The sequence below is a fragment of the Dromiciops gliroides genome, chromosome 2, assembly GCF_019393635.1.
Source record: "Dromiciops gliroides isolate mDroGli1 chromosome 2, mDroGli1.pri, whole genome shotgun sequence".
Lineage (NCBI taxonomy): Eukaryota > Metazoa > Chordata > Mammalia > Microbiotheria > Microbiotheriidae > Dromiciops > Dromiciops gliroides.
Window position 1 is genome coordinate 260096118 of NC_057862.1, and position 19409 is coordinate 260115526.

Sequence of the window (19409 nt, forward strand, 5' to 3'; positions counted from 1 at the left end):
AGTGTTTTCTGTTCTTCATTGCCCTTCCACTTCCAGTGTCTCTTGTAGTTGGATCCAGCCAGAAAACATAAAAAGAAAAGAAAAAAAGTGTCACTGTAACAAGTTCAAACCAAACAAAGGCAACTTTAGACCTGCCCCTGTTAAGAATCTTGGCAGGGGCCTAACTGGGCAATCTACTCTTCTATCTACCACCTTCCAAAACCACCAGCTTGGGGGTAGTGCTGGAGCCACTGACTTGCAAGGCATGTGTGATCCAGCAGGGTCCCCGTGAGCCTTTGTGGGAGCTTGTAAATAACCAGAGTCAACTTTCACTTGTACCCAGACTAAGTCCCTTCACTTTCTTTCTTTCTTTCTTTTTTTTTTTTTGAGGCAATTGGGGTTAAGTGACTTACCCAGGGTCACACAGCTAGTAATTGTTAAGTGTCTGAGGCTGGATTTGAACTCAGGTCCTTCTGAATCCAGGGCCAGTGCTCTATCCACTGCTCCACCGAGCTGCCCTGTCCCTTCACTTTCTTAGATGTTAGATATGGATTTTGCTTGATGTTAATGCATTCTTTCCCAGCTTGCCAGGTTACCCTGGGGAAGGGACCTGACCTGTGCAAGTTCCTTAGGCATGACTGCAGAGACAATAGGAAGACTCCTTTGTCCCTAAATATCTCTGTCAAGGGACATGAAGTTTTGTGATTGTAGATTTATTCCTTTGGTTTTCAAAGGCTCTTCAGTCTTCCTGGTATCAGAACACATAAGACAAGCTTAAGGATACTTAAATACTTGGACCCTTCCTATTAAAATGGTACCCATTGGAGGAATAGCTTCTTAAGTCATAAGACCATATAATCCTGCTCTAGCGTATCCTCCTGTGGTAAGAGCCAGGAAAAAAAAAATCTTAGAAAGAGCTGGAAGGTGCTCGCTTCGGCAGCACATATACTAAAATTGGAACGATACAGAGAAGATCAGCATGGCCCCTGTGCAAGGATGACCTGCAAATTCGTGAAGCGTTCCATATTAAAAAAAAAAAAAGAGTCGGAAGCACCACGTTTTACAGATGAGTAAAATGAGGCCTAGAGAGACTTAACAAAGTCACACAGCTCATATGCAACAGAACCTATGTTCAAATTTAGGGCCTCTGACTCCAAACCTAGTATTCCTACCCATTGTATCAACTAATATCTTAGGGAAGAAGTAGTTGACTACTCCTAAGTATGACATAACACCTAAAGGAAATGCCAGGAAGAGAAAGGGGGTACTGAAATGAGACATGCTCATCTATTTCACAGTCCTGTTTAGGTGGACCATGCTGTATTAATCTCTTAGATAAAATAGAAGTAACAGGACATACAGTAGAATAACCAGCAAGTTCCGGTCAATTTATTGAATGCCCATGTTGTGCAAGACACTTTAGGGGATACACAATAAATACAAAGAAATGATCCATGGCCTCAGGAGATTTATAATGCAGTTGGAGAATGAGACCACACATACATAAGGCCAGTTTACGAATACTTACATAACAACATTGCAACAATATCTGAAGTTAGAAAACACATGTATAACATATCAAATTGCTTGCTATTTCAGGGAAGGCTGAGAGGAGGGAGAGAATTTGGAACTCAAATTTTTTTTTAATGTTTAAAATTGTAGGGGCAGCCAGGTGGCTCAGTGAACTTGCTCTGATGCTTACTAGCTGTTGCATCAGAGGTATGTACCTTAATATCTTTTAGCCTCTGTTTTCTCATCTATAAAATGGGACTAAAATACTTACACTGCCTGTTTCTCATGTTTATTGCCTTTGCGGAGAAAATAGCTTGTAATTCTCTAATTAATAAATGGTTAAAGGATATGAATAGGCAATTTTCAGATGAAGAAATCAAAGCTATCTATAGTCACATGAAAAAATTCTCTAAATCACTATTGATTAGAGAAATGCCAATTCAAATAACTCTCAGGTACCACCTCACAACTATCAGATTAGCTAATAGAAAAGGAAAATGGCAAATGTTGAAGGCGATATGGGAAAATCCAGACACTAATTCATTGTTGGTGGAGTTGTGAACTGATCCAACCATTCTGGAGAGTAATTTGGAACTTACCCAAAGGGCTATAAAACTGTGACTTTGACCCAGCAATACTGCTACTAGGTCTGTATGCCAAAGAGGTTTTTTTTTTTTTAAAGGAAAAGGAGCTGTATATACAAAAATATTTATAGCAGTTCTTTATGTGATGGCAAGGAATTGGGAATTGAGGGGATGTCCATCAACTGGGGAATGGCTGAACAAGTTGTAGTATATGATTATAATGGAATACTATTGTGCTACAGGATGTTTTCAGAAAAACCTGAGAAGAATTATATGAACTGATGCAAAATGAATTAAGCAGAACCAGAAAAAACATTGTACACAGTAAGAGCAATATTGCACAGTGATCAACTGTGAATGATTTAGCTATTCTCAGAAATAGCTAAAGACCATTCCAAAGGACTCGTGATGAAAAATGCTATTCGCCTCCAGAGAAAGTACAGATGGAGTCTGAATGCAAAGAAAAGAATACTTTTTACTTTCTTTATATTTGTCTGTGTTTTCTTCACAACATGACTAATGTGGAAATATGTTTTGCATGACTGCACATGTATAACATATCAAATTGCTTGCTGTTTCAGGAAGGCTGAGAGGAGGGAGAGAATTTGGAACTCATTTTTTTTTTTTTTTAGTGAGGCAATTGGGGTTAAGTGATTTGCCCAGGGTCACACAGCTAGTAAGTGTTAAGTGTCTGAGGCCGGATTTGAACTCAGGTACTCCTGACTCCAGGGCTGGTGCTCTATCCACTGCACCATCTAGCTGCCCCTCAATTTTTTTTTGTTTGTTTTTGTTTTTGTGGGGCAATGGGGGTTAAGTGACTTGCCCAGGGTCACACAGCTAGTAAGTGTCAAGTGTCTGAGGCTGGATTTGAACTCAGGTACTCCTGAATTCAGGGCCAGTGCTCTATCCACTGCGCCACCTAGCTGCCCCTTTTTTTTTTAATGTTTAAAATTGTAAGGGCAGCCAGGTGGCACAGTGAATAAAGCACTGGCCCTGGATTCAGGAGGATCTGAGTTCAAATCCGACCTCAGACACTTGACACTTACTAGCTGTGTGACCCTGGGCAAGTCACTTAACCCTCATTGCCCTGCAAAAAAAGGGCAGAAAGGAAGGAGAGGGGGGATGAAGGAAGGTAGAAAAAAAGGGAAGGAGAGAGGAAGATGGAGAAAGATGATGGAAGGAAGGAAAGGAGGAAGAAAGGAAGATGGGAAGGAAGAAGGGAAGGGAGGAAAAGTGAAAGGGAGAGAGGCAGGGAAGGAAGGGAGTGAGGGAGGAAGATGGAAAGCACCCCCAGGCTGGTGTTTTCAATGCCCTTTCCTATTTTTTGGAAGACACCCCAGTCATATTGCCATAGTTATGACTTGGGAGGGAGTTACAAGATGCACACAATCTAAAAAACCCAAATCTGAGAAATTCCTTTAACTAACTCTGGACAAATGTGTTTCTATATAGATTGTCATTGCCAAGTCACCACTTGCTCCATTCTCCATGTTCAATTATACCATCGAAGAAGCTGGTCTGGTTCTTCAAGGTAAGACCCACTCACCTCACAATGAGTTAGATCACTTCAAAGAATTAATGAATGAAGAATACTAGTGTTTCATGTGCCACTGTGGTCTCATTAGAAGGTATTTCAGAACAGAAGGAATTCAGCCCAGTTATGTTGCCAAAATAAGTATGAGGGGACAGGTGTCAGGAAGACTCATCTAGACACATCCTGACAAATGGGGAGAGAGCATATATGGGATGGAAAGACCCAGTCTTCCTTAGAAATGCAGTGGCAGGGGGCAGCTAGGTGACACAGTGGATAGAGCACTGGCCCTGGATTCAGGAGTACCTGAGTTCAAATCCAGCCTCAGACACTTGACACTTACTAGCTGTGTGACCCTGGGCAAGTCACTTAACCTTCATTGCCCAGCAAAAAAAAAAAAAAAAGATGCAGGTCAGAAATGCAGTGGCAGGGCAGCTAGGTGGCGCAGTGGATAGAGCATTGGCCCTGGAGTCAGGAGGACCTGAGTTCAAATCTGGCCTCAGACACTTAACACTTATTAGCTGTGTGACCCTGGGCAAGTCACTTAACCCCAATTGCCTCACTAAAATTAAAAAAAAAATTAAAAAACAAAGGAAATTCAGTGGCAAAGTAGATGGTAATGCATCTCCTTCAGATGCTTCAATTCCCTTAATAAAACCTTATTTGTTTCTGATGTCGAACCATTTATCATTGCCAAAGACTTGGTGGTGGGAACTGTATTTTGTAGTAGCTGTGACTGCTGAGGAAGTGAAGTCTGTACCAACTACAGAGATAGTCCTTAAGCATTGCTTTCCTGCATGACAGCTTCAGGGGAAGCAGAAGTAATAGTTGTGAGGGAGGGATGACTGTCCCCAGGCATACTGGGCTCACCTACATATTGGAGGCACTAGGTTGGCAGTTGATGTTAGTGGTAGCTGGCATGACAGGCCCTTCCTCCACAGGGGTTGCTCCCCTGGAAGATGTCTGTAGGGTGATATGTTGTTATCCCTAACCTGTATATTGTGCCAATAATATACTCCCCTAATCAGTAAATGTTTATTCCTTTTCCTTTCCCCTCATCTCTGCCTCCCAGGAGCCTTACCTTCCTTCAAGGCTCAGCTCAGGTGCCACAAGAAACCTTCATTGCCACCAATCCCCACACCTGTGCCTGTTAGCTCTCTTGCTCCTAAAATTCCCTTGTATTTACTTATCTATGAACATATTATATCACTCCAGTGGAATGTAAACTACTTGAGGTTAAAGACTTTCATTTTTAATGTTTCATTTTTTAAATGAAATGAACATTTTCTTTCATTTTCATTAATATTTCATTTCATTTTCATTTCATGTTTCATGTCCAGTGCACTTAATGTATTTATTGAATTATTAATAATATCTAACATTTATATAGCACCTACTATGTGCCAGGCATTATACTAAGCACTTTACAAATATTATCACATTCAATCCTCACAACAACTCTGGAACATAGGTACTATTTTTATCTTCATTTTATAGGAAACTAAGGTAAACAGTGGTTCAGTGACTCACCCACGGTGATACAGCTAGCAAGTGTCTGAAGCTAAATTTTCATTTAGCACCACATTGGCAGTCTTACTTTTATCCTTATTTACCAAAGTGTTATCTTTCAGTTTATGTGGGAGTGCTCAGGGACCAAATCCAATACCTAGGACCAGGAGCAATAATTAGAAATAAAGAAAAGAATGTATGTTCCAAAAAGAAAGCATTGATAATTTCTAACAAACAAAAAATGTGTTTAAACAGACATAAGGAGAAGGGCAAAATGAGAAGGAAAATTTGAAAGATAACCACAACATTTATTCAGGAGTTCAAAGTGGTCCTTACTAAAGCAACCTGGAGGATAAGTGGTGTTATGCACAGAAATACAAAAGATCTGGGTTCAAATCCCAGCTTTGCCATTAACTAGTTGCATAACCTTGGGCAAATCATGTCACCAGTCTACATCTTAATTTACCTGCAAAAATGAGGTGGAGGGGGTTGAACTAGATAATCTCTATGGTCCCCCACCAAAGTTCTGTGGAGTTCTAGAAACTGATGTAAAGTAAGCCATGTAGCAATTTACCAATTTGAAATGCACCTCCAATTCATAGACTCAGAAATTGGAAAGAATTTTAGAAATCATGAATTTCCTTCCTACCAAATTTATAACAAGTGATCATCTAGTCTGAACATCTCTAGAGATGGCGAAATCACTACCCAATAATTGCATGTTCCCACTGTTCTGATTATTAAGGATTTCTTTTCCATCCATCGGTCCTATTTCTTCCCTCCTGGAACCATATAAAATATCCCTAAATTGTTCTTGGGTAGCAGTCTGTAAGTATTTGGCAACAATAATCACATCCCATCAAAATCTTTTCTTCTCCAGGCTAAACATTCCTCATTCCTTCAGTTGAGTCTCATGACTTGATTTTGAATTTTTGGATCATCCTGCAACTTCTTTCCATCCCCTGGAATGAAATTTGTCCAAGCTCATGTCATGTCCTAGACTGACAGGCCACTGATCCATTAAGAATCCAAGGAGGCTGATGGCCTCAGGGCACTGACTTCTGCAGATCCCTATTAGTCCGCAGTTCACCTTTGACTTTCTATCTGCCTATCTACATTTCCCTGCTCTAGCTTATTAGTCAGTTCTGTTCTGTTTACTTTTACCCAGCTTTGTTGACATAGTATTCTTCCTTCCTACCTGGATTTCCAGTTCCCATGACTTACATTTCAAGCTCATTCTCTTATCTCTTCTGGCTCTGTTCCCTTTGGGAACCTTGCTCCTTTGGTTTTGGCTGGATTATCTCATATGTAATTTGTGTTTGTAAACCCTCATTCTTTGGAGGATCCCTAAAAACACTGACACAGGCTAGCTAACCTAGCACCATGGAAGCTGGTAAGCCCAGTGCAAGCTGGTGGTCAAAGGTGATACTTCTTTTTTTTTTATGGTAATACTTCTGATCAAAACAGCCAAGTGACTGGAACTCATATAGAGCAATCATGTGCACTTGACTATGTGCCCCCCTCTCTTGAGCTTCAGGTTTCTCTCCCTCTTATTCTCTCTCTGTGTCTTTCTCTCTGCCTCTGGCTCTGTGTCTGTGTCTCTGTCTCTGTCTCTCTCTTTCACTTGGTGAGGCAATCAAGGAAGGTTAAGTGACTTGCCCAGGGTCACACAGCTTGTAAGCGTCAAGTGTCTAAAAATGGATTTGAACTCAGGTCCTCTTGACTCCAGGGCCAGTGCTCTATCCACTGTGCCACCTAGCTGCTTCCTTCAGTTCTCTCTTAACTGATTTTTATTCTATTTTTCAATCTTAAGATTATTATTTTTTGCATGGAAAAGAGGGAAGTATGCTTGCTTTCTTAATCTTGTAATATCCATCCCCCACAAGTAGGACTTATTCTTTCCTTTTCCTTTATCTTGCCCTAAATATATAATGTGTATGCACATATATAATACACATATTGATCTTTGTAGTTTTTATACCACAATCACTTCCAAAAAAGTTCATGTCCAACAACTACTCTATTGTCCCATTCACCATCCTTGTGATCTCCCAGATACCTCTCAGACTAAAACACTCTTCCCTGGCCACCACACCCTGTGTGTGTTCTCTCCCCCTTCTCCCATTGCATGTAAATCCCTTGAGGGCAAGTACTGTCTCATATATTAGTATTTCCCAGTGCCTCGTACATAGGAAATGCTTTTCCATCCATCCATTCATTCATTCACCCTGGAATAGAATCCTCTAAATGTAACAAAGAAACACAGTTAAGTAAAACCAACTGCTATGGTGACTATGTCATGTCAGTGATGAACAGAGCTTCAAAATTCATTTTGGTTCTCCTTGACATTTTCCACATGCCTCATCACATTCTGGACTCTGCTCTTCTTGAGCTAATTCTTTGTCCTTGGTTAAATACTCCTGCTTCTATCTTTTACATATATCATTTAAAAATTTTATTTTATCAAAGAGCTCCCTGTGAACACTAGCAACAACAATGATAATGGTGATGGCATTTTATAGGGCCTTTAAGATTTACAAAACACTTCACATATGTGATCTCATTTGATCAGTCACATTGGAGAGGCAGCACAGTTTAGAATGCTGGACTTGGAGTCAAACTCTGAATTCAAATACAATGTTCTATGATCGTAGGCACCCGATTTTAACCTCTCTGAACCTCAGTTTCCTCTTTTGTAAAATAAAGGAGTTGAACTAGATGACCTCTTAGGTCCCTTTTTGCTCTAAAGCTGTGATCCTATGATATATATCTCCTATATTGAACATTTCATTTACGTCTTCTTTTATGCTTGTTGGGATCATTTGTAATTTTGTCATCAGCTATTTTCCCTTCATTCTTCTTGGTCTTCCCTTTCAGAACTTCTGACCAATGTCTTTTCAATGAATTTTCAAAAATCCGCTTTCTTTTAGTTGTAGCATCCTTTCTGGAGCTATTTTCCCAAGTTCTACATTAGCAGACTGGGTCCTTAGAGACTGATTACTGCTACTCCTTCGGAGTTCTCGTCATAACCCTCTGAGTGGTTGGAGGTCTTCTAATACTATTGTTCATGAGCCCCTGTCAGTGTGCTTTAAGCCGGTTAACATCTCCCTAATATCAATAACCACTTAACATAATCTAGCTTTTACAAAAGAATATTAACTGAGAAAGTATAGAAAAGACTAATGTATAAATCTCCCCTCTATATACCTCCTGGGTTCCTAGGGAAGGTAGACTCAAATTTAAAGTGGTCACTATAAAACATCTACCACCCCAACTCAGTGTAGAAATTCCTGGCCTTGGAAGTCCTTTTTTCCCTTTGTGAATTCTGTACCATGTTCCCTTCTAAGTGTGGTATACATTATGAATGAGTCTCTCCTTTGCTCAGCTAGGCTGAGTCAAGCAGATTGCGCCTCAGTAATACTGTACTGTCTTCACACCAGACTTATTTACTGCTTCCTCCAGCTCCTGTTGAAGGCAGGACCTTAGATAGCATCGACAAATCTATTCTCCTTGGATAGCTAGGAATGCCCCTAGATGGATCTGCCCATCTCATTGTTTGCTCCCATCTCAGGATATAATTTCCCCTGAGATCAAGAAAGAAGAAACATGCATGTAATCAGGAACACAAGTTGATCAGGTGAGGAGACAAGGTAGCCAAAGCTGCTGCCTCCTCCCTCACTTACTCTTACTTCTTACCCCAAAACTCCTAGGGAAGAAAGCAAGAGATTAGAGCCCTGGACTTTTGAATGAACACTTAGTTTTGGCTTGGCCATATAACAAACTTTCTGCAACCGTGTGTTAAGCTGATAGGAAATAGTCTGATGATACCTGTGCATGCTCTGAAGTGGGACCCCTCCATTATACATGTTTAGAAAGCAGGCTTACCAAGCTTGTATATAGACTGGAATCACACAGAGCATATTATGCATGTTGTAAAGACTGGGTCCTCATTGGCCAGTGCTCCATTACATAGTCTAGGGTTCACATCAAATGCTGCCAACATTCCTTCCTTAGCTATCATCAACCCTTAAATGACGTGGTCATCTTCCAAGGTTCCCATTGTTTCCATTTCATCAATCAGCATGAGGTCTAGGGATTACAGTTCAATTCAGTTCCATTCAACAAGCATTTATTATGTGCCCAATATATATAGGATGTGCCAAAAGCTTTGGCTTGAGCTTTAATAGCTTAAAACTGCACCAAGACTTCTGAGACAGCCTGCACAAAGACAAATTGTTCCCCACTCATTTCTTCCTGTACCTTTTGATTTTCTAATTCATAAAACTATCAGCTCAGTACTCTTTTATTAATGTTCTCAGAAATATAATTTTTTCCTCTAAAGACTTTTAATCCCAAATGTTTTGATATATAGGCTCATCATCATTCTCTATGACATACTTTTTCAATTGCTTCCATGATTTGTTTTTTAACCCATTCATATTTAGGTGTGTATATTTTGTTTATGGATGTTTCCTATATTAATTTTTTCATTCTATCATAGTCTGTATATAATTATTATTTTTCCTTTTTTACATTTATTTTTAATTTCTCTCTGTCTTAGAACATAGTCTGTTTTTATAAAAGTACTGTGTACAGCAAGTAGTTTACAGTCTTCCTTCATTCCTCCCTTCCAATCTCTTATTTTTAGTAACTTTCTTTTTCTGGACTTTTATCAAAGAAGTTTTCGTTTGCTTTGTTCTCTCCATTTTTTCCTCTACCCTTCCAGTGTTTTCTGGATTTTATTTCTTGCCTCACAGGTTATAGTTGTACTTGTTCTTTCCTTAGTCTCTCTTTGTTCCCCATGGGGTTGAATCAGCTTTTCTGATTACTCAGTTTGAGGTCCCTCTCCTATTCAGTTCCTATGATACTGCCATTGTGGAGTTTATGCTACCTCTGTTTATTCTGCTGTGCCTCACTCTTAGAAATATCAATTTATTAAGGGGGCAGCTAGGTGGCCCAGTGGATAAAGCACCAGCCCTGGATTCAGGAGGACCTGAGTTCAAATCTGACCTGAGACACTTGACACTTACTAGCTGTGTGGTCCTGGGCAAGTCACTTAACCCTCATTGCCCCCCCCCCAAACAAACAACCCCCAAACACACAAATAAAAACCCAAAACAGAAATATCAATCTATGAAGAAAGTAATGTCAGACAGAAGCACTGCTGTGTGGTATTTTTCCTTGTACCCTAAATTTTGTGGTCCAGGCTTTCCACCTGCCCTTGCTATGATTAGGTTTTATCCTAAAGACCATGCCATATCAGTCTCTGGCTCTACATTCTAGGCTGACCCTAGAAACCCACACATCCTTTCTTTTGGACATAATGCTGCCCACTGAGGCACAAAACTCTCTCAGAAGAAGCAGGCTCCCCATACACAAACTTCCCTGTAGGAGTCTCTTTTACTTTCCTCCATATATTTGCTAATTTTGCTAATTGAACATTTCCTTTTTTTTCTTCAGTTTCTCTTTGAAGTTTAACTCATTCTTTCTTCTGTTACCCCCAGAGTGAATCTACTAAAAAGATCCCTTTACCTACCAAAAAGTCATTCCTCTTCCCCTTTAGTAATACTTTTCAATAAGACCCTCTCCTTCTAGTCTCTCCCCTCTGCAACCTCCATTCCCCTCTTCCACAATCCATCTTTCTTTTTTAAAAAAATAAACATTTTTATTAAAAGTTTTGAGTTCTAAATTCTATCCCTCCCTCCCAAAGTGGTAAGTAATCAGATGTGCATTATACATGTATAATTATGTAAAATATTTCCATAATAGTCATTTTGTACAAGAAAACTTGAATAAAAGAAAAACAATGAAAGAAAGTGAAAAATAGTATGCTTCAGTCTGTGTTCAATCAATATCAGTTCTTTCTTTGGAGGTGAATAGTATGTTTCATCAATAGTCCTTTGGGATTGTCTTGAATCATTGTATTTTTGAGAATGGTTGTCTTTCACAGTTCTTCATCAAACAATATTGCTGTCTCTGTGTACAATGTTCTCTTGGTTCTGCTCACTTCACTATACATCAGTTCATACAAGTCTTTCCAGGCCTTTCTGAAATCATCCTGCTTGTCATTTCTTATAGCACAATAATATTCCATCACCATCACATATCACAGCTTGTTTAGTCATTCCCCAATTGATGGGCATCCCTCTGATTTCCAATTCTTAGCCACCACAAAAAGAGCTGCTATAAATATTTTTGTACAAATAGGTCTTTTTATTTTGGGGGATATCTTTGGGATATAAACCTAGCAGTGGTATTGATAGATCAAAGGGTATAGACAAGTATGTCCTTTGGGCATAGTTCCAAATTACACTTGTCTACCTTTCTATTAATTTTTTTTTTTGGTGTTTGCAAGTCAAATCGTCTACTCAACTCTATTTTTCTTAATGTCTCAATTGCCTTTTTGTTGTTGTTGTTGAATGCCCATATTTTTTAATATTAATAATTAGGCTCAATTTTGACTGATATATAATTTTGAGTGACAGCTTTAGATTTGTTTTTGGAATATATTATCAATTCTCTGATTTTGTGTAAGTATTGAATAATCCTATGATATTCTAATTGCCTTTCTTTCATAATTGCAGGTCTTTCTTCTCAGTGTTTCCAAAATTTGTTTTTTGCCACTGAAATTGTTAAACTTAACCTCTAGAGTTATACAGTCTTTTTTTTCTTGAGATTAGTAGATTCTTACAGTTACTTCTTAGTTGGCTATAATTAGAAGTTCTAGAAATTTTTTTCATATTAGATCATTTACTTTGGCTTATATAAAATTCATATATCCTTTTAATATTTTGTTTGTTCTATTAACTTTTCCTACACTCCAGTTTCTACTTCTTTAGAGAGATTCTCCGTTATGGATTTAATATCTCCTATTCTGCTCATTATGGTTTTATATTTTGTGCTGAGAGCTTGCTTTCATTTCTGACTTGTTTCATTCCTGCTTTTTTTTTTTTTTTTTGGTAAGGCAATTGGGGTTAAGTGGCTTGCCCAGTGTCACATAGCTAGTAAGTGTCAAGTGCCTAAGGCCGGATTTGAACTCAGGTCCTCCTGAATCCAGGGCCAGTGCTTTACCCATTGTGCCACCTGGCTGCCCCCCAGCTTTTTATTTCATGAATTTTATTTCTCTTTTGACCTATTCTGCAGTTTTTTGTTGTTGCTGCATTGTGATCTCTGGGGAGCTCACAAGCATTTGTCTTTTACTCTCCTTCACATTATAATATTTGTTAATTGCACTTCAGTTTCTCTTTGAAGTTTTTACTTATTTTTTTCTCCTGTTTTTAGGATTATCTCTGTTGGTTTATGTTTGTATCCTGGGCTTTTATTGAGACCTTTTCTTTTGAAAAGGAAGGTTTGTTGTAGGTATGGAAGGGTCCCCTGCCTTGTTGTCTCTGGAGGGTTTGGGGGAACAGAACTCTCTCCAGCTGCTGTACCATTCTTCCTTCTGTCAGGCTTTGTGCAACTTACCATCCGGCAGATTTTTAGCTGACCTGCCCCCTTCTTCTCTTCCTTTACATAGCTCAGGAGAATCAGGATGCTGCCTCCTGTGGAGCACAAGTGGAGGGGTGTTTAAGTAGAGTCATTTTGGCCTACCATAGAACCAGGCCCTTGCCCAGGGACAGCAAGGGAAGTGCTGCTTTTTATCTTGTGGATTTAGCTCTACATTACTCTCCATTTGCCTCATGATTTCTTTCTTCCGAGGTTGAATAGTAGAAGAGGTTTGTAGAAAGCAACTAACCCACCATCTTGCTGTTTATTATCTTCCTCTACCTTTTGAGAATTGAAAGGATCAACTAAGAAATTTAAGAATGTATCAGAGTCTCTGCTTTTTGGTGGACAGAGACCAACAAATGTCTGGGTTGTTGAAGTCATTCATCATCAATCTGTCTTGCCAGTGATCTCATTATTCATATCCTTCATCTTGCTGGAATGTCTGTAATATTCCCACAAGGATATCATTCTGTTTCTTTTAAACAAGGTTTACCCTTCTATTGCAAAATTCTAGTCATAAGTTTCATTCTACTAAGTCTCTATAATGCCTTGTTGTTAAGTTGTTTTTCATCAAGTCAAACTCTTTATGACCCTATTTGGGGTTTTCTTGGCAAAGATCCTGGAGTGATTTGCCATTTCTTTCACCACCTCATTCTACAAATGATGAAACTGAGGCAAACAAGGTGAAGTGACTTGTTCAGGGTCACACAGCTAGTAAGTGTCTGAGGCCAAATTTGAACTCAAGAAGATGTCTTCTTGACTTCAGGCCCAGCACTTTATCTATTGTGCCACCTAGTCATCATCATAATAAGTAGCATTTATATAGTTCTATAAATCTTATTAACTTCCTTGAGTTAAAATCTCAAGTTCACTGTGCTTTTGTGATTAGGCAGCAAGGCACTGGACAATCCATTCACGTCCACATCATTCATATTTCCCTCATTGCTCAGAGGCTTGTGAATCTTGGAAGCATCAGTACTTAAGAGAACTCTGGTTGCCCTATTCCTTTTAGTTGTCTCATTTCATGTTATGGTTGTTCCCATTCATTTTGAACCATTGTATTAGTGGCATTCATGGTGGGCTTTCAGACCTCTCAGGTCTGGCTCTGATGACATGAACTCAGATCCCTGATTTCTGTTTGAGATTAGAACACTCTTCAGGCTGGTCCTGGAACTCACAACTGAAGAGGCAGCAGGCTGAGTGGGGAAGCAGTATCATTGGAAACACCTCTGGCTAAGAAAGGCCACAGTGACTGACTAGAAGATAATTTAAGTTAAAAGGAAACAGGAATCTTTAACCTTGTGAGTGATATTTGAGATATTTGAGGCCATTTGTTCATTGAATATAGCTTACATAAGGCCTTCCACTGAGGTACATAGGATGAAAATATATCTCAGACTCAATGGCAGGTTCACCTGTAGGGATGCAGAAGATATACATCTGGGCTCAAGGCACCAGGCCTGGAGTCAGGAAGACCTGAGTTCAAATCCAGTCCCAGACATATACTAGCTGTGTTACCCTAGGCAAGTCACTTAACCTCTGTTTGGCTTCAGTTTCCCCATCTGTAAAAAACAATATCATCTCCTAGCTCCCAGGGTTGTTGTAAAGATCAAGTAAAATAGTAATTGTAAAGCATTTAGTATGGTGCCCAGCACAGTAAATGCTGGCTTTAGCACTTAAAGAATTAAATTTTAAAATTTAAATAATATTTTAACATTATCATCATTATCATTATTATTATTATCTATCCTGAACTACAAAGGATAATATTCCTATTAAGCACCATAGCATGGGTAACTGGTCTTTGACAGAGGAGACTTTCTCTTGTACATTTCAGAAGAGGCTAAATGACAGTGAATGACAGCTAGGCTCAGAATCAGAACCCCTGGTTTAAATTAAGTCTTGCCTCTTGCCCACACTGACCGAATGACTTCAGGCCAGTTTCTTAGCAGCCTCTTGCTCTCAAGCAGTTTTCTATAAGTTGCAGAGGAGTGGCAAGGATGGGTACTTGGAAAAGAGAATTTCCTTTCCCGGGGTTCCCTACATCAATGAAATCAGCAGTCTAAACAGAATCAGAGGTTTAATAGGTTCATGGGCTTTGTGAGCCAGGTTGTTTGAGTTGTATTTCAGTGGAGAAGTCATTTTGCTATGTAAAGGCCTAATAGATCTTCCATGGGGTTGTTTGGGGAGGGTTTTCGATCCTGACAGAAGCAAAGGTCTCTATCTTCCCATTCCTTCCCCTTTGGAAATGTTTTTCCTCCATCATAGAATCTGGGAACAATTATTTATTTTGGTAGAGATTCCTGAGTGCAGGAAAATTTGGGCAAAGTGACTGTTGCTCTTTGGCCTTTGACACTTGGTGTTTAAGATCAGATCATTGGTAAATATTTCCTTTATAACTGCAAATATTGTTTTCTGACAGAGAATAGCCAATTCTAAGGACAGATGAACAAAAGCAAACCAAAGATCCTTTGTTACATATTCTCCAAGGGCATGCAATCAGAAAGCTGGACTTTTATTTTTTTAGTACACAGTGTAGCTTTTGAGACTTTGGGGAAAGGTTAGGCTTCAATTAAATAACAAATGGGAAAGAATCAAAGGTCTGAGTGGAACTTTCTTGGTGTTCTTTGGAGGGGGGGGCGGGATAAGAGAGTATGCCAGTTAAGAGCTTCCTGTATTAAATAATTATTTTTGCTAACCATAGTTCTTTCTACAGATGCTGAAGGAGACTAAATGTTTTCAAGACTACATTTTGGTTTCTTCTAAGAACTTCGAAGAACCGAAGCAAGCAGAACCAGGAAAATAATATGCACAATGTCTATTACATTTATTACATAAATTGAAAAAGCAAAAAATAAAGTGAATACTCTGTACTTGTCATGACCAATCTTGGCCCTGGAAAAGAGTTTATAAAATGTTCCTCCATCCTTTCTTTGCAGAGGAAGGGAACTATGAATGTAGAATATTGCATTTCCTATCAGATGTGCTAGTTGAGCTTGCTGAAATACTTTTATTCTTTTTGTTTATTCTTTGTTATAAAGGAGGCTCATTTGGTAGGGAAGGGTAGAGGGAAATATTTGGAATTGAAGGTGTTATAAAAATAAAAGATAGCATATGTATATGCACACACAGATTTATACATATACATACATATGTGTATATATTTATGTATATGTAGTATTTTTAAACTATATATCTATTTCTGAGGCAGAGTCCCAATCACCTGGTTTTGACTCTGCCCAGGACAGTATCACTGTTCCAGACTGAGCTAAGGGGTAAGACCTGAGGAAACCAGGCAGAACGTACATAAGTTCCTCAGTGATCAGGAGAACTCATCATGAAAGTTCTAGCTGGATAACAGATAAAAACACTTTGGGGGGGGGCAGTGAGGGTTAAGTGACTTGCCCAGGGTCACACAGCTAGTAAGTGTCAAGTGTCTGAGGCCAGATTTAAACTCAGGTGCTCCTGACTGCAGTGCCGGTGCTTTATCCACTGCGCCACCTAGCTGCCCCTGGAAACACTCTTAATTGATTTAAAAGAGGAGGCAGAAACATCAACATTTAACAAAGGTAAATATAAAGTCCTACATTTAGATTCAGGAATTACTTTCCCTCCTTCCTCAGAGAGAATAGCTTTATCCTCTGTATTCCTTTATCTCTTTAGCAGTCCTTCACTGGCATTCTCCCATGCAGTCCCCTCATAAAAAGACTTAACTAATAAAGAAGCTATAATCAATCATGGTAGTATATGAAAGATTAGGAATCAGGACTTGGAAACAACTTAAAGAAATGGAGAGATCATGTAGAAATTGCCAGCCACCAAAAAAGGGAGAGAAGTACAGGGAGTTAAATTTTCATTCTGATTTTACTGATCTCAAAGGATTAACACTAACTGGCAGCTCTAGTCCATTGCAGCCACCCCTATCATGATTGTTTTTCTAAAGAGCAGAGGTCTTGGCTGCTGGGATCAAGCTCATAATGCCCAGACTCAAGTCTCTGAGCTTACACTGCAAAACCACCCACAGACTACTCTCTTTCTCCAACCACCAGCACTAAGGTCTTATTCACTCTATTCTAAACTCTGACCCAATTTTAGACTCCACCACTTTGCCACCTGTGCCACGGACTCATAAGAGAAACTCTTGCATGACGGAGAAAACAACACTGTTCATTGACTACAATTCCTATGATTCACAAGGTTAGGTTTCAAATCCTCTCTCTTCCTACTGGGAAAATCGTAATACACAGTTCCACAATGGTAGTATCTAAAACAAAAAGAAGTTATAGACCCACTGTATTTTACTGTTAGAATATATTAGGAGTATTTTATTCAGTTAGGAAAATAGTTACAAGCTGGGATATGACCAGGATTATTAGAGATCTTAAAATTACTTCATATTAGTATTGGAGATATTTAACCTAGAAAAAAGAAAAAGTGGAGGGAGATGATAGCTGTCTTCAAATATTTGAAGAGTTAGCATGTAGAAGAGGGATTAGACATCTTTTTCCCCTTGGTTTCAGAGGATACACTAGGAATGATGGTAACAAGTATCAGGGAGGCAGATTTTGACTGAATGAAAGTAGAAGCTTCCTAACAATTGGAACTATCTGAAAGTGGAATGTCAGAGAGTGTCAGAGGAAGACCAGATAAGCACTTGCTGGGGATATCGTTGAGGGGATTCTTGTTCCACTATGACTTCTGAGGTTCCTCCCAACTCTGAGATTCTTTGCAGTGTTGTATGATATAGGGGATCCCAAGTAGATTGGATAGATCCCTGTAGACTGGAACATGCCTGTAGCTTTCAAAGCCTCGCTTTGTAGCTCTCTGAACCATTTGTAACCCTCATTTCTCCCTCTCCCATACTTCCATCTCTAAAGTTTGCCAGGGAATCAAAGTCATCTGGGAGGAAACTGTTAGCTTGGTTATCAGCAGTTGTATCCTTAAGTCTCCACACAGTACTTTGATGGCTATGTGATCTCTTTTACTGAAGTTATTCGACAGTAAACATTTATTAGGCACCTACTATATGTCAGGCACTGTGCTAAGTGCTAAGGATACCAAGACAAAAAGATACAGTTCATTCTCTCAAGGGTTTTACATTTTATTGAACTGAAAAAAAAAAAAGGCACCTTAGCTAGTTGATCAAAAATACTAAAGGCACCAGGAAGAGAAATAGAGAATATAAAGAATAAATAGATATGTAGAGAAAACATAAGGGATATCTAAAGAATATAGATAAATAAAAGAAAAAGGCCTCAATTCTAGGGGCACAACCCCTGAGCCCTTGTGTAGAGATACTGGAAATTTACCAGTATAAGAATAGTGGGGAGCCTCTTGTCTGGGTCTGCCTTGGGCCTCATTTCAAATTCATCATACCAACTATGTTGCCTCAGAGTTGATATGAAGGTTGGTAAATGTTATGAATTGGAATAGATAACCTCTGTGGTCTCCATTGTTAAAATCCAATACTTCTACTATGGCCATGTTAGAAAGGAAATGACACCCATAGGACCAAAGGTTTGTAACTCAAAGGAAACTTAGAAAGCATCCAAATCCCTCACCCAGCCAAGCATATGCACACACTAATTTTCCAGAAGAGGAAACTGAGTCCCAGAGAAGTTAAATGACTTGTTCAAGGTCATAAAAATAATTTAGTAGAAGAGTCAACCTTCAAATCCACATCCATTGGTTTCAAATCCAAGCTCTTTCCATTTGACATACAGCCAGTAAAGTTGTATTACAAAAGGGTTGTTAGGTGTAGGAGTGGCTGCTGTTGTAAGAGTGACCCTTGCCAAACCTTGCCAAACCTTGCCAAAATCAGCCCCTCTACTTGTACCATTTTTTTTACTCCATCCTTCTTCTCTTCCCTAGCAGGAGATTGCTCCTGAGATCATCCCATCTCCTTAATCTTTGGTGTCTTCCTCTTTTAGCTTCTTCCCTGACACCTACAAGCATACCCAGATCTCCTCATGCTTAAAAAAATAAAAAGGTCCCATGTCTGTCCTCACTTTAAGAACCAAACTCCTAGAAAAAATTGTCCCCATTCATTGCCTCCATTTCCTCTCCTTTTACTTTACATCTTTTTTTTTTTTTTTTGGTGGGGCAATGGGGGTTAAGTGACTTGCCCAGGGTCACACAGCTAGTAAGTATCAAGTGTCTGAGGCTGGATTTGAACTCAGGTACTCCTGAATCCAGGGCCGGTGCTTTATCCACTGCGCCACCTAGCCACCCCCTTTACTTTACATCTTAACCCTTTGCAGCCTACCTTCAGATCCCATCATGCAATTCAAACTGCCCTCCCTAAAGTTGTCATTCTCCTCATAATTGCCAACTTCAGTGGCCTTTTCTAATTCTTCATCCTTCCTTTGGGGTATCTGACACGTTGGCCTCCCTTCTCCTCCTGCATATTCTCTCCTGTCTGGGAATGACTCTTATCATGACTCTGAAGGTTCTCTTTCCTATCTGTCTAATCCTCCTAAGCCTTTGTAGGATCATCCTCTTTACCCCATCTCCTAACCGTAAGTGTTCCCCAAGGGCCTGTCCTGTGCTCTCCTCTCTCTCTACCTCCCCCATATTTATAGTCATCAGCTTGTCAAAGGAAACTAGGTGCCACCTTGAATAGAGCTTGGGCCTGGAGTCACCTGATTTTAAATCCAGCCTCAGATACTTGCAGTATGACCCTGGGTGAGTTGTTTAACCTCTGCCTCAATTGTCTCCACTGTAAAAGAAAGATAATAATAGCATGTGCCTTCCAGGGTTGTGGTGAGGATCAATTGAGATAAGGGAAGAGAAAGGGAAGGGAATTT

At 39.4% G+C, this 19409-nt stretch overlaps 1 protein-coding gene and 1 non-coding gene across 2 annotated transcripts in view; both read left to right on the plus strand.

Moving 5' to 3' along the window:
• RAD51B (RAD51 paralog B) overlaps nucleotides 1-15443 on the plus strand; it is an 885837-nt gene extending 870394 nt beyond the window's left edge. The window contains exons 10-11 of the mRNA XM_043986876.1: nucleotides 3528-3606; nucleotides 15320-15443. Of these exons, the coding sequence (XP_043842811.1) occupies nucleotides 3528-3606; nucleotides 15320-15336 (96 nt within the window). The 3' untranslated portion in view covers nucleotides 15337-15443. The remainder of the gene's footprint in view (nucleotides 1-3527; nucleotides 3607-15319) is intronic.
• On the plus strand, nucleotides 904-1010 carry LOC122744828. The gene has a single exon (XR_006355170.1). It is a non-coding gene; the product is annotated as a U6 spliceosomal RNA (small nuclear RNA).
• Nucleotides 15444-19409: the final 3966 nt, after the last annotated feature.